The sequence below is a fragment of the Mytilus californianus genome, unplaced genomic scaffold (assembly GCF_021869535.1).
Source record: "Mytilus californianus isolate M0D057914Y unplaced genomic scaffold, xbMytCali1.0.p SCAF_9, whole genome shotgun sequence".
In the NCBI taxonomy this organism is placed as follows: domain Eukaryota; kingdom Metazoa; phylum Mollusca; class Bivalvia; order Mytilida; family Mytilidae; genus Mytilus; species Mytilus californianus.
In genome coordinates, this window is record NW_026262745.1 from 17,212,939 (window position 1) to 17,228,691 (window position 15,753).

Below are 15,753 nucleotides of genomic sequence, written 5' to 3' on the forward strand. Positions count from 1 at the left end.
TCTACGTAAATATCTACATATAAGACAGAAACCAAAGTTTTAAAGACAGTCTTTGTTTTTTGAAAAATTGGAATTGAAAACAGGTTTATTTTCTAAATAGTAAGTATTATATGTACTACAGTATTGGTTGTTTGAATGGAAATCAGATCTTGTGAAAAATATGTTATTAAAAATACTGGATCAAACAATTATGTAAAGCTTATATTCATTTAGGTATGAAGCTGAAGTTAAATAATAAATACTGTTTGTGAAAAAGAAGATAAGGAATCTAGTTGTTTATATCCATTAACCCTTTTATTATAGAATATAATTGAATATTTTGAAATAAGGAAAAGAAGTTAAAACCAGGAAAAATTAGCTTATTCTTCCTATCTGAACTATGTTAGACCAATTTGTTATTGCAAATAAATATATATATAATGCAAAACTGTTTATCAGTCACAATGCATATATATATGTGGATGAAAAGATAACATCACATAATGACACTATAGCAAACAAACTGTTAGCAAAAAGTACTGAAAAAGTTTTATATTTATCCTATGTATTCAATACATGTATGACAAAAAAGGATTGTGAAAAAAATGTTGTATCTTCCACTTCTGTTTAAAGTTGAGGTGGTTAAGTCTATCAGTGTATCTGTGTATTCATCTTTGTATTTCTAACTTGCAAGTAATGACCTCTGGGCATAAAATGTTCAAACTTTCAAAATCATGTTTGCCAGAAATATAAAAATTATTTACCTGATCTCATGTTAAGATAAAACACAGGTGATCATATTTGAAAAATAACAACGATTTACAAGTTAAGGAATAATTTTTCTGGATAAAAAAAACCCTAATGAATGGTTGTATGAAAGATAGTTTTTTAGGTTCTGATCTATGTCCCCAAGCGAAAATGATTGTTTTAATAGCATTACATTGTGCTCTATACTGTAAATACTGAAATTATTGTGATGTTTTTATTATTGCGAAAAATGCAACAGGGTTATAATTGCAATAATTTAAACTCGCATTTTAAACTTTTTCTATATGAATTAAACAGGATTTTTCTCAATGTTGCAAAAATTAAAATCGCATTTTAGTCTAAAATGACAAAATCGAAATAATAAATGCACGCAACAATTTCTGAATTTACAGTAATAAAGATTGAGAAGAAAATATTATTTTATAGACCTTATCATGTACATCATTGTAGGAACCATATTTTGAAACTTTTACCCCTATTATGTACAATAGCCATGCTGAATTATTTATGCTGTGTGCTTATCATGGTATACCAATGCAGAAAGTACAATGCTTTGAGTAAATGCATAGAGATTATCTGAAATATCAGTTTTGGTCTGTATTTGAGACGATATGAGGCTTCATTTCATGTCAAAATCAGCTTATATTTATAGCATAATTCAATGAGAACCTGATAATTAATTCATAATCACTTTACCGTCTATTTTTACACATTGGTTTGACGTCAGAAAACCAATCTATTAGTCTGAAATGAAAGTAGAGACAGTTTTCAATGTGTTATCAAATTATATAAACAGTTTCGTATATCAAACACACCATCATTTTGTCAATATGTTATTGAGGACAGATACCTCTGTAGAAAGGTATTATAGTTCCCTAAGAACATTCAACAGCTAAAAAAAATACACTGAAATATGTTGCGTTTTGTTGAGAAAATTGTTTTAAATGAAAACTTTGAACAAATACAAAAGCAGGATGATAAAATAAGATAAATAGAGATTTTGTTCCTGTTTAGTAGCAAGTGCAAATCAATTAACTGTTTCTGACAAAGCACTTTTTTTCCATTCTGTAAATATGTTGATTATATATTCCAAAAATATTTTAATCACACATTTTTTCTTGTACAAATGTATTCCTGAGGGACAAAAAGACCTTTTTGGGACATCTGGATTGAGCCGTTTATTTCGTGAGAATTCTGGAATTCAGATTTATTTATATCGTGATGTGGGAACAGACTCATTATTTTCACAAGAACTCAGGATTTGACATTGTTTTCTCTGGAATTTGTGATGAGACCCTCTCCTTCCCACCCTCACTTCTCAACAGAATCATCATGAACAACTTCTATTTGGTCATCAGCTTGACAGTAATAAGTTGAAATTTGTGAGTGCTTTTAGGACCTGTCAGACACAAGACAGCTACTCTCTGCTCCTTTGGTTTTAATTAACCAGTGAAATAGATTTATGATACTCTTTGAAATCCAAGTCTGAAAACTCTTCCCTTAAATTTCCTTTGATCAATGATTCTCTTCTTCTGTATTTGTTACTGCTTGACTTCAGCCATATCCATAGTTATAATTTGGTGTAAATGAAGATCTATAAGATTACTATTGAAGTTGATTATAAGTTTGTATAGTTTTATGAGTTATCTTGTATCATCAATAAGGTTATGCACACACTGATTATATAGTTTATAACTGAAGATTATAACTAAAATTTATACTGTAAGGTTTATATTGATTAGGAAATGAGATGTGACAGTTCAGTTCAGGTTCATTTAGTGAAAATTGGATCGTATTTCTTTAGGTTTTACAGTCTTCCAGGAATGATTTCCTGACCAATTTCAAACAGCTTCTAATTTGTATCCCTATAATACAAAAAGTTGTAGAAAGGATAGAGCAATTTGGGTAGTCATTATTGTCTGGATGAATTGGTTTAGATAAAAGGTTTCTATAGCATAGATTTTTCTTCATTTTCAATAAATATGGGGTTTTATATAAAGGATTCCAGTCTTAACGATGTAGCATTAGGAATTTTTTTCAGTTATGGATTATTTTTTTTTCTTCATTAATGCTCATAGTGAAAAACCTTTTGCATGCATCTTTATTTCCTTGAGAAAAACTACATCAAGTACACAAAAGGACGAATTTGTGTGGTGTCAATTTTACCATTTTGAAGTTATGCCCCTTTACAAATGGAAAAATTGCTGAATTTTTCATTTCTGTTCTCTTAATTAAGTTTGCCTCAACGAAATGTTATGAACTGATACACAATGCTTATTACCACAAAACAAGGATCGAGTTTGAATTTGGGTGGCGTCACTTTTACAGTTCTCTAGTTATGTCCCTTTATAATGTTTTATGCAAGCAGGGGCATCATCTGTGTCCCATGGACACATTCTCATCATTTTACCCTGATGCTATAATATTTATCCTGATCTTATCAGAAATGATTTTTTCAAAAATTTTATTGTAAACTTTGGTTAACCCTTGTGTTATATACAAGCAGCATCAGGATTTCTTTAACTTTCTATGCTGTTATATTTGGAAAATTAGAGCAAATGGTGATCAGTTTATCAGTATTTGATCTTTAATTTGTAACAAGAACAAAAGATAGCAGAATGCATTTGTGTAGTACTAACTAGAAATACATGTATCTGACCTCAGTCCAGAGGCACTAGTAATACAATTAGTTACTAATTTACATGTCATTTTCATGGGCACCTGTCCATAATGGTAATATATAGGTGACCATAAATTTGTATGACAACTAAATGGACACAATATTGAATGTAATTATCACTTAGACATTCTCCTATATTTATTGTCATATATCCATTTATACATGGTTCACAGTCGCTCAGGATATGTTAAAGAGTTATACCTATTGAAATTGATTTTACCTGGATTGAAACAGCTGATTGACACCATAAGTAAGATAGGTTTATATATTTTATCAAAATTAAACAGAAAATTGTTTTCTACTAGAGATAACATGTGTATTGATAATCTGATGGTTAGTTCCTAATAGAATTATTGGATTTAGAAGGTTCAGACATGAACGTGTGATTGGAGGAGAGGATTTTTATTGAGATTTTTATTGAGGATGTTCAATATTTACCAGATACGACTTTGTGACAATTATAATTTGTATATATAGTAGGAATAGTATGACAGTGTTTCTAGTTCTAATGATTTGATTTCCTTGGGGTAAGTCTATAATCTGACTATCTATTGTACGGTTCTATTGTAATATACAGATGATATTTCATTGTATATGGTTGCAGACTTTATAATGCAGTAAAATATGCATTGGATGTTGATGTAGTCTACAGTTCTGTTGTTATATACACAGATGACCTTTCATTGTATTAGGTTGCAGACATTATAATACAGTGAAATATGCATTGATAGTCTTATGTAGTCTACAGTTCCAATATAGATTGCAGTAAATTGGACATGATTCATTAATGTCTCTCTTAGGCTTAGATTCTCTACTGCAGTAATTCCAAATACTGCCAGCATCAAATATGCCATCCATATTGCTTTTTGTGTACTAATTGTCTAGGTGGTCAGTTATTACTGTGACTTTGTCTGGAAATGCATTAGTTGAAAAAAGCTATTGACTAGCTCTTGGTTTGAGGATGTTTAGTTTAGTGAAGTCATAATGGATATATGTTGTACCTGTAATGAGTACTGTGTAAAATTAAGGTCATAACCGGGTGAGTACATGTACATGTATACATCTTAAAAGGCCATTAAAATATAATGTTGTCCTATAATATCTGCCTACACAGAGATTGACAGATAGTTTTACTCTGATCTAATATACAATCATTTAATTTGTGTCTTTCTACTGTAACAAAGATTTATATCAGGTTTTTGGATATATTTAAAGTAGTTCTTGAGCTGCACCATGCCAGCAGATGTACAGGTATCTTAATAGTTTAATATTCTATCTTTCTAATCTGTAACATTAATTCATATTTGTATTTTATCAACTAATACATTACAGGTCATGTACTAGGTCATATTTGAAAATTTGTAAATGATTGATATTTATATTTATTACATATATATATTACTGTATTTACTGATACAGATTTAATAGAATTTAAAATTACTGTGCACGTAAAACAATGCAAAAAATTGTATCCCTTAAAATTGTTGATGTGCACTATTGGGATTTTCAAAAGTTGGCAGGTTTGGATTTTCATGGCAATTTGATACATTCTTTCAGTTACGTTGTAATTTGAGAAACAAGCTTACATCTTCTATTTCTTACTTTTGCTGAATATGCTTCAAATATTTGCCATTGTACATTAAGTAAGAAACAATCAATCATTATCTTGCTTTCATTATCACATAGACAATTATTTCTATTGTGATGATGATGATACAGGTATTGACAGTATTCATATACTGCTCTCCAAAAAAACTCTTCTTGGTGTTATATGAATTTGCATCCAGATAATATTGCTCAGAACTTGCATTATCCATGTTAACATTTGTTGTTCATGTATAATAACTAGTAAACAAAGCATTTTATTACATTTTATCATGGTGTAGTTTTGTGCAATTCAGTTCAAAAACATTTTCTTGTCAGAAATGACAATTTAAATGATTTATTTTGTATTTATAGGACCATAAATTCTAAATTTAAATTTCCCCAAAATCTTCATAATGTATAGATAAGATTTTGAGAGATTGATTTTTGAAGATGGTTTATCTATAAAGCTGTGTGTTATCAAATGTACCTGTTCTGTGTTCTCAAGTTAAGTCTTCAGGATTACTAGTTTTTATTAAATAAACAAACTTAGTATTACTATGTTTCTCATGTTCTACTATTTGGTATATAAGTATCTTAGGAAATTGAATATTTTCATACTGATATTTGACTTCTCAGTAAGTGTTTGTAGGGCAATTGTAAACTTGATAGCAATGAATCATTGTGTTTGAAAGCATTTGATTCCTATGAACATATGCAAGGTACAGTGGTATAGTCTTTTATATTGATGTAACATCTATTATGAACGATTGACTCTAAAAAGTTTCACTTTTCTCAGGTCAATATTTACAATAGATCAAGCAAAAAGAAGGTGTATTTTGTTTCACTGTATTTGAAGACATTTACTTCTGCTAGAAGTTTCTAACATTATCTAACATTCATAACAAATTTGTTCTGGTTGTTTTTTTTACTACGTATGATAATTAAACTATTTGTCTTTGTCTAGCAGATTTTATAAAAATTTGTTTTGCAAGAAGATATCAAATTTAGCTGACACCCTTCCATCTGCAGAAATTTTTTTGGTCAAAGTTTTGTTGAAATTTGTAAAGAAGGGGGTGTGTCATTGTGTGTTTCACTTTTCATTTAAGAATCAAGTTAGATGTGAAACCTGATTACAAAGATTGAGGTAGATAGATGAATAGTAAGATACATCTTTATTAACATAGTTCAATGAACTGAGAAATTCTTACACCTACTGTGTAAATGTACACATTATTTTTAATCTATACTTTTTTTAAGCAAAGAGTTGAAAACAAAAACATTGTATAAGAAAATTATTTGGTACAAAAAAAGGAAAAGATTCTTGTCTGTTTTTTTGGAATTGGTTTGAAAATAGTCAACACATCCTGAGAAATGTTAACTAGGATTTATTTCTTGCATATCACCAGAAATGCAGGTTGCAAGGCTGCTATCAGCTTTTGACTCTATGTGCCTTTCAAATTATTTCATAGTTTGATAAAAATCATTTCAGATACATACATTGATAAAATATTAAGTAAGGTTTTTCTACTTAAAACTTATATGCACACTATGTATTTGAATAACTTTGCAAACTAGATTTTTTTTGATGCACTACATTGTTTTGGGGGCATTATTTTACAGAACTGTAACAAAGATTTAGACAAGCCTCTTGTGAATTGAAATGACTAATCTATTGTTGAGAGTATCTAAGATATGCTCTGCATGCTGATGTTGAAATATAGATGCAGTATCAAATTGAAAATATAAAATAAAATGATAAATAAGATGTTGGAATAGATAGACACCCCCACCCCCATACATCTGTAGAGTGTATTAATTGTCCACTTAACAATGTGGTGGGGCCTCGGTGGCTGAGTGGTCTAAGTAGTTACTACTGTAATCACTAGCCAGTCAACACTGAGGTTGTGAGTTCGATCCCCACTCATGCGGGTGCACTCGACTCCAATCTTAATTGACTAGGATTGTCAGTTTTCCTATTGAAGGTCAGTGGTTTTCTCCGGGCACTCCGGCTTCCTCCACCAATAAAAACTGGCCGCCACGAAATAGTCCAAAAGCGGTGCTTAAAAGTGGCGTTAAAACACAAAAAATCAAATCAAATCAACAATGTGGTGCAAGGGACTTGGAAATACCAGGTGTTAGACAATTTTGAAAGATCAGTACAGATCAACTATTTTTAATGGAGTTTTGCCCCTTTTAAATATAAATTATATGAAAAAAGCAGTGTAAGGGCTCTCAAGCCTTCAATTCTTGTAGGGTTGATATGAAATTTATACCAAAACTTTATATCAGCAATGAATAGGAACAATTCAAAAATGGTATGTTAAAGTGGATTTAAAATAGATTATCTGTTAAAATAGATATTTAACCCCAACCTTCCATCAAAGCCTTTTCTAATTTCCCTATTCATGGTTTGTTTTAGTATTGGTTGTATAAGCTTTGGTATACATAACAGATGATAGGATTTACTGTAAATGTGTTGTTGTTATATATGGTATTAAATACGTGTAATTTACTACAGTGTAGAGATAGTAATTTATCTTCAGTGGACAGCTGACCATTCATCCTTTTAAATTGATACATGTAGCAATGATCGGTCTCTGTGCCAGGTACTCCTGCTGGACCATGTGACAATGACCTAAGCAATCAGGGTAGCACACCTGTGTTTACAGGTAAATAGTTTGTTTATCTTATTATACCTATTTTATATACTCAGACATGTGACTATAGCTAATTTCATTGAAATATTTTGGACTAAGCAGGACAAAACGATGAAAATGTAAGTGTTTATAATTTGATATGTTGTAAATGATTGATGACTACTAATTGTGTTTTTTTAAATGTTAGTATAAAGTCCTAAACGATCAATTTTAAGTTTAAAAAGTGATTTGTTTTTTTGTTGTTTTCTCTGTATTTGTAAAATGTAAAATCATTGAATGATGTTTACATAATTGCTTAGAAGGTTAATATTGGTTTTCTCAAATGAGAAATATACATTGAGTACAAGTCAGAAAGATCTCCTTATATTATAACAAGACAATCAGATTTAGGTCCAAAAATAATATTTGCTTTTCTGATTTAAACAAAAATATTTTAAATTCTCTTTAAAAATTGTATTCAGTTCTTGCCCATAAATTTTGAATAATTTGATACATGAGTAATTCAAACTCTGGCCTTCATTTTAGCATACTAATTTGCATTCACAGTGTAAAAACGTATGTAGAATAACGAATAAAATGGGTATTATTTCCATCTCAATTTGCTATTAAGCTATAGATACCCTCTTTTTTTATAAATATATTTTTCTTTGTGAGAATAATGTTCCAATTTCAGGGGATTGCTCTTTGGAGTATAACTTGTCCTGATTTAGCCATTTTGGGATGATGTGCTATTAACATGATTAAGCTATTTTTTGTATAAAAAAAATGAAAGTATTGCTATTAATTTTTTTTCTTTAAAAAATGTTGTTAACAATTGTCCTTGTGCATGTATAGTCATTTTGCATAGATATGACATGAAGCAGATATCAATCATCTAATCAATCTTTTAAGTATGACAGATAAAAACAAATAATAGAATAAACACTTAAATTATTAGATAAAACAACCATGTTGGCCCTGTCTCTACAGGTTTCAACTGTATTGAAAAACTCAAATTTGACTTGACTTACATACATAATATGTCAGAGGTCATTGTAATGTTACATCAAGTTATGATATGTTATAGATTAAAGGACAATATAACATTGATTAAGACAAATATCTACTGAGAGAGCATAAATATAGTTTTGAAGGGAAAAGTGGTGGAATCTGTTTTGCTTATGATTTTATGAAAATCTCATAGTACAATACATGTATTTAGGAAAAGAAATGGCGGGAAGTCATGCTCGATGAATTTATCAATATATGGTTTATCAAAAATGCATCCAACTATAACTGGTTAAACTGTTATAATGATAGTATACAAAGTATTATTTCTTTTCATAAAGTAGTCCATACTCTTCTAAATTATATGTATTACAGTATCTAATGAACCAAAACCCTTCCCTGATTTATAAGGCCCTACCATAGTTATAATATTTGATCTGAATTTCATATAAGTTCACATTTGATGAACTCTGGTGTATGATGTGACTGATGCTGATAGTGCCATGTTAGTTTCATGTAATGTTCTGAAGGAAGGATAAAGGAGCATATATTTTATATTTTGTTGTAGAAGTACTAGTCACTTTAGTCCACTACATGGGTTGATATGAAAATTCAAGCTGTTCAATTTCAAAACGAATTTATTGCTTTTGGATTAGTACAAAACTACAAATTAATCATTTTGTGGTTATAAATACATACATGTCAAAGGTGTAGCACTCTGTACGGCTGGTACAGGTTGGGCCATAACACTTGTTTGACTACATAATAGAAACCCTTTAATTTAAAAGTTCAGAATTCCTTATTGATCCTGAATTACTTGGAATATATAGGACCAATTGTACACAGAAGCTACACCTGAGGATGTATGACTTTGAAATGTCAGTAAGAATTTATTGCAATATAACAGTCAGAAATTGTTTTTTTTTTTTATTTTTGGAAGAAGGTTTGTAATCAGGAAATAAGACAAGGTATTTAATTGTTGTCTGTAAAGTACCAGTACACATCAACAGCATACCAAACTACTGATATTGTTGACTTGGTACCTGATTCTCCGATGTGTCATTTAGATAAACATAATGAACACTTTTACTAAAATCATTACTACTGAATTATTTTAGCAAGGACTTCTGAAGTAAAGTTTTACTTTTTACCATAACATACCCCACAGAGACCAACGACTGTGTATCTTTACGTTTTAATTGTATTCCGGAACATAAAACGCTAGAGTGACAAACTTAAAGTGATTTTAAATGACAAATTAGAGATTAAATCAGGTTAAATAAATAGATAAAATTAATAGGTCTCAATTCACAATGTTTTGATGACCTTTAATCTTGTTGACTTGTCTTTTTAGAATTGAAATAAAATACGGGTAAATTGTTTATCAGTACCAAAGGGCAAGTGTGGTCAATGTTATTTATCTGATGAGAATGTTTAATAGTACCCAATCTTTCTGCCTCAGCAATTGATGGGGACTATATAATTACTTAGTAGTTAAATTACTAAATGTCCCTTTTGAATTACCTATATGAATTTCAATCTGTAACAACCCAGTGATTTTCCTTTTAAATGAAAAAAACATTACATGTATCAATACTAGTGTTGCCTCATAAGTGTGTTATCAACTCCTCCTACTGTTTTTCCACTAAGAGCCTCAAACTTTCTAGAACATTAGTTTATAGTCTAAAAGTGGTACACATTTTCTTTTAAAAAAACTTGCTTTACAGCCCAGCAAGTACTTTTCGTAGAAGATAATAATATATGTATATCTAAAACTCTTTAAGATCAGACTACATAATGATAAACAGTACTTTGCAATACAAATAAGAATGCTGTTATCATAAGTATTAAAATTTACGATATTTAAATGAAAAATATAGTAATATGCTTTCTTTTTATTGCAGCCTTTGAAGTCTCCAAACAGAGGAAGTGATATTAGTATAGACACATCTGAAGCTGAAGAGGTATAAGATATTCATAGATAGTTTTAAATTATAAAAAAAAGTTCTATCAAGGTCCCAACCTTAAAGATGCTACACACTTATTTATTTATTCTTGCATATGTTTTAAGAGCAAGACAATCACATTTAATGAACTGATTAGTACTGTGGATTCAGATCTATTGGTGTGGTAATAATTTTCTTGCATTTGGTGGGTATGAGATCTGTAGCCAAAACCATGTAATCAAATATCAACAAGAGTACAACTTTTCCTCAATCCATTTAAATTTGCACCTGTAAAATTAATTGAATCCACAAAATATGATTTTTATTTGATAAACACCTGAATAAAGTTGAAGTCAAATTACAGAAAACACTGAAACATTTGGCTGCCATAAGAAGTTTTATCTGACATTCAATCGTGGGAGAATGGATAAAGATGCAGACTCCATTATAGATATACATATGAATCAATTATTTTAAGAAATTATGTAATCTTTAAGATAATCTAAAGGTTTTGGCAATTCAAAAACATTTATTTTAAATTTAAAAACTATAAATTTTATACCTTTCAGATCCTGAAAATTACATAATATCTGTACATAATAGTGCTTTACAGTTCAATGTCACGGATTTATGTATTTAATGGACATAAAATGCACAGGCAGATGTATTTTAATTCAATGCCATATTAACACACATGCACTCTTTCATTTAAATCAAATCAAAATTCTATCTTGCTTATTAAAGGGCCAATTTAGAGCATATAGGTTTTTTTCATCAATGCTGATCACAAAAGCAAAATTCATACAATATCCAAACATGCATCCTATTTCATACTACCTATTAATTATTAAAAGATTATTAAATCTCATTGCTTTAGTACTGATAGAATAAACAAACGTTTAATATCACACAGGACAACATCAAATGTCATGCACGGTAAATAACAAACCTGGGAAACAGTCAAGTTTTACTGCTATTCTTCATGTTATAAGTTTCCACTTGGAAAGTCTTGTGGTTAATAAATGTGCTTGCTTTAAGTACCATAGGTTGGGGGTTGATTTCCTGTTATTTCAATCTCAAAGGTTTTAGAATTGGTATTTTGTGCTTAACTGATAAGAAGGCAGTATTTTTAAAGAAAGACCAAAGACTGGTTGGCCTGGAGCAGAATAATGTGTATTGCTGGAAGAATGGCTCATCTAACACTGTTATCTGATGAGCTAGTACAAAGCATACCACATAAATACATTATAATCATTGATATGCATGTTTATATATTTGCTGTTGAACATTAAGCATTCATTAATCATTTATGTTGATAGCCATCAGAGGCATCTTAAATACTGACCTTATGTATTGTCGTTAAACTGTTTTCTTGTTTGATAGTCAACTGAGAAGGCAATGGTTGGTTTAAGACTTATCACTGCCTGTCTAGTACAAGGTCATACGATGAAGACATAATCTTTCAATCAGTTTAATTGAGGTCTGGAGCTGGCATGTCAGTAACTGCTAGTAGTCCTTAGTTTCTTCTGTTACCTTTTCTGACATCGGACTCGGACTTCTTTTAAACTGAGTTTTACTGTGCGTATTGCTGTGTGTTTGTTTATTCTACATCGGCTAATGGTATAGGGGGAGGGTTTAGATCTCACAAAACATGTTTAACCCCACCGCACTTTTGTGCCTGTGCCAAGTCAGGAGCCTCTGGCCTTTGTTAGTCTTGTATGTTTTTATGCCCCACCTAGGGGCATTATGTTTTTTCGGTCTGTGCATTCGTTTGTCCGTCCATTCGTCCATCTGTCCCGCTTCAGGTTAAAGTTTTTGGTTAAGGTAGTTTTTGATGAAGAAGTCAAATCAACTTGAAACTTAGTACACATGTTCCCTATGATATGATCTTTCTAATTTTAATGCCAAATTAGAGTTTTGACCCAAATTTCAAGGTCCACTAAACATAGAAAATGATAGTGCGAGTAAGGCATCCGTGTACTATGGACACATTCTTGTTTTAATTTTAGTTCATTTATATGTTTTGGAGTTTAGTGGGCCAGCTGAAGCCCACCTTAGGGTGCGGAATTTTTTCACTGTGTTGAAGACCCATTGGTGGCCTTGGCCTGTTTCTGCTCTTTGGTCGGGTTGTTATCTCTTTGACACATTCCCCATTTCCATTCTCAATTTTAGTGTTGTCCCTAGAGGGTTTATGCATGGTACAGCACCAACACATTTAGAATTTAAAATGCTCCATTACTATATAAGTATATAAGCTCCCATCCTTACAAAATTCATGACCACAATTTTTTCAGTCCATCCTACTTCCTTCACAAAATTATAAGGAAAACCCTACCATGCATAGAATGTGTCAGTTAACATAGAGCATTTGTATGAAAAAAAGATTTAATGAGAATATTACCATGAAGATACTTGTTGTTTTTAAGGATGATCCATTCACAACAGATTGGAGGAAATCTGTAGCTTCAGTATCAGAAAGGAAAACCTCTACCCAAAGTCTTCCAGGTACATATATTTAACATGATCATTAATAATGGTTGAATGCCATTCTTCCAGGTATATTCCATTGTGATTAAAAAAATGAAATCAACACTTTATATATGTCATACTTTTGACACGTTTTTCTGGATTTACCTTTATCCAGAACGCTCAGAGCCAAATATTTGAAAGCCAGTGATGTATAAGAACCAAAACAATTGAGAAGCTATATGACCAAAAAGGACCGAAAAATAAAAGCCAAATCCTTCAAAGGATAATATTTTTTGAAAATCACTTATTATATATATGTAAAGGAATTTGTTCAAAATCTACAAGTATTGGGGGGGGGGGGGGGGGGGGTCATTTCATTGTTGTTATACCAAAATGGAAATGACAATATGCCCAGGGATCTCCATGACCTGTTTTATGATGGCGAACCACCATCGTTAAATTATCTTCTGCCATTGTCAAATGATCCCCGCCATCGTTAGATTATTATCTTCTGCCATTGTCAAATGATCATCGCCATCGTGAAATTATCTTCCGCCATCGTCAAATGATCCCCACTATTGTCAAAATTTGTTTTTGTTTCGCTAGTCACTGCCATTTTTGTTAGCAATTATAATCAATTGCATGTAATTGCATAACCCTTATTGTATTATAATCCAAAGGGTCCTCCCAATTACAGTTAAAAAGCCCTGCAGGATATACGACTAAAGATCACTATCACTTGTACAGATAGATCGACACACCTGACATAAGAACACTTCATCAAGATAGACGATTACTTGCATTATTTAATTAAATTTCAGCAAATGCTAAAGGAAATTTTGATTAAAAAAGAAATTTGAAATCCAGCTACGAGGAAAAAAGTTTATCAAGTCGAAGATGCGCATTTATATTGACACGCTATCAGCATCCCCCTTTTTAAACGAGTACAAAAACAGAACATGATTGCATGCCAAATAACACAAGTACAACAATTATCGATACTATTGAATCACTTTACAAGTTTAAAAGTAAATACATGAATATTAATTGCAACTTGATAATCTGATGAAATTTCCTATCGTAATTCCGAATTCATTTCATAGTTTACAATCAAATTAATACATCCTGTTTAGAATTGAAAGATGTATGTAACATAGTCGATGACTCTGACATTTGCAGTTTAAAGTCATTAAAATCATTTAAGATGTAAACGTTTGCTGTCCAAATATTTTTTCAACGCTTTACAAAACGGGTACAACAGTCTTCTTGTTGTTGATGTTGCAAATCGTCAGTATTGGTTCATGACCTGAATTTGACAGTGAAAAAAAGATCGCCCCTGATTTTTAAGTTCTAAATAAATATCAAATAGCAAAAAAACGACTTGGGAACCTTCAGGACAGCTTGTGGTCATTCTTGACTAAGGGGGAGCCATGCAGGCTTGACATTGGAATTGTTACAAACAACAATTAATGAAAATATTTGTTATTTTATAATGAAATAAATATAATAAGCAATACATCAGTCTGTTCACCATTCCGTACATAGAAATGGAGGAATGAAATACTTTCGATCACGACACGCGGAAGACACAGGGTTTTGTCATGGTGAAAGTTTCTCCATCGTTAAATTATCATCCATGAATATCCCTGTATACCTTTGGTTTAAAACCATTGTTTTAGACATTGTTTACCAATCATACATTTAATCGTACATTTTTGAAAATATTACCCAGAATGGTATCAGTAAAGTAAAATTAATTGACAATGACTATAACTGCTTTATTTCAGTGGATAGAGTGAAATTAAAACTGATGGTCTTGTACTTAGATTTTATTTTCAAAATTTCTCAAAAAATATTGATTCTTAAAGTGCGTAGTTCAATCATCAATTAAAAATGCATATAAACTTGAAGTTCTTGTTTTACTTTTCATTTTCAATGCAATAGAAAATGTTATTAGAATGTGTTTTTGGTAAATTAATACTGATTTGGAAAAACATAAATGTGTAATATTATACAAAATCTTTAACTGTGACCTTATTATTACCTGAAATAATTCTGTACTAATTCTCTGATTAGTTACCTGATAAGTACACCTGCTTTATTAATAGATACAAAATATCAGGTGAATTGCTTATTACAGCAGCTGAAAAACATGTTATTGTTAAAAATATAAAGAGACTAGTGATCATTAAAACCTTCATTATTTTATTTGAAAACAATGTCACTGTCACCTGCAAAAAATGGATATAAATATGTTGTATGAGAAAAATGAGTCCTGACAATAACATAGGATTTATACACACATGTTACCAGTTCTATAACCAGAAATATTTGTTACATATATAAAAATATTTAGTGAAACACCAGCTGATCAACTGTAAAAAAGTAAATGTTAACAGAGGACATTGATTTTATTCTAGGAGATGTAAGTTTCTGTATTTATTGTATATTCTTTTGTTTATTTCCAAGTTGAATTCTTAAAAGGGCAATTTATTACAGAATTATTTTAACAAGGGTTCAAATTTGATTTAGATAATGAAAGTCTAGGACCATTCAAATTTTCAAGTGAAAAGCTCTCCTTAAGAAAGTCAAATTCATCATCCTACAGGATGTAGCTCAAAAATGACAAATCCACATAAAAAAGTCAGGTCTCAGAGTCAGGTCTCAGACTCAGGTCTAC

The 15,753-nt window shown here is 30.7% G+C and overlaps 1 protein-coding gene across 3 annotated transcripts in view; it reads left to right on the forward strand.

Annotated features, from left to right (window-relative positions):
- Window positions 1-15,753, forward strand: part of LOC127714773 (muscle M-line assembly protein unc-89-like) — a 59,205-nt gene that overhangs the window by 25,586 nt on the left and 17,866 nt on the right. For all 3 annotated transcript variants that reach the window (XM_052220811.1, XM_052220813.1, XM_052220812.1), the window contains 2 exons: window positions 10,563-10,622; window positions 13,031-13,109. In XM_052220811.1, the coding sequence (XP_052076771.1) occupies window positions 10,563-10,622; window positions 13,031-13,109 (139 nt within the window). The remainder of the gene's footprint in view (window positions 1-10,562; window positions 10,623-13,030; window positions 13,110-15,753) is intronic.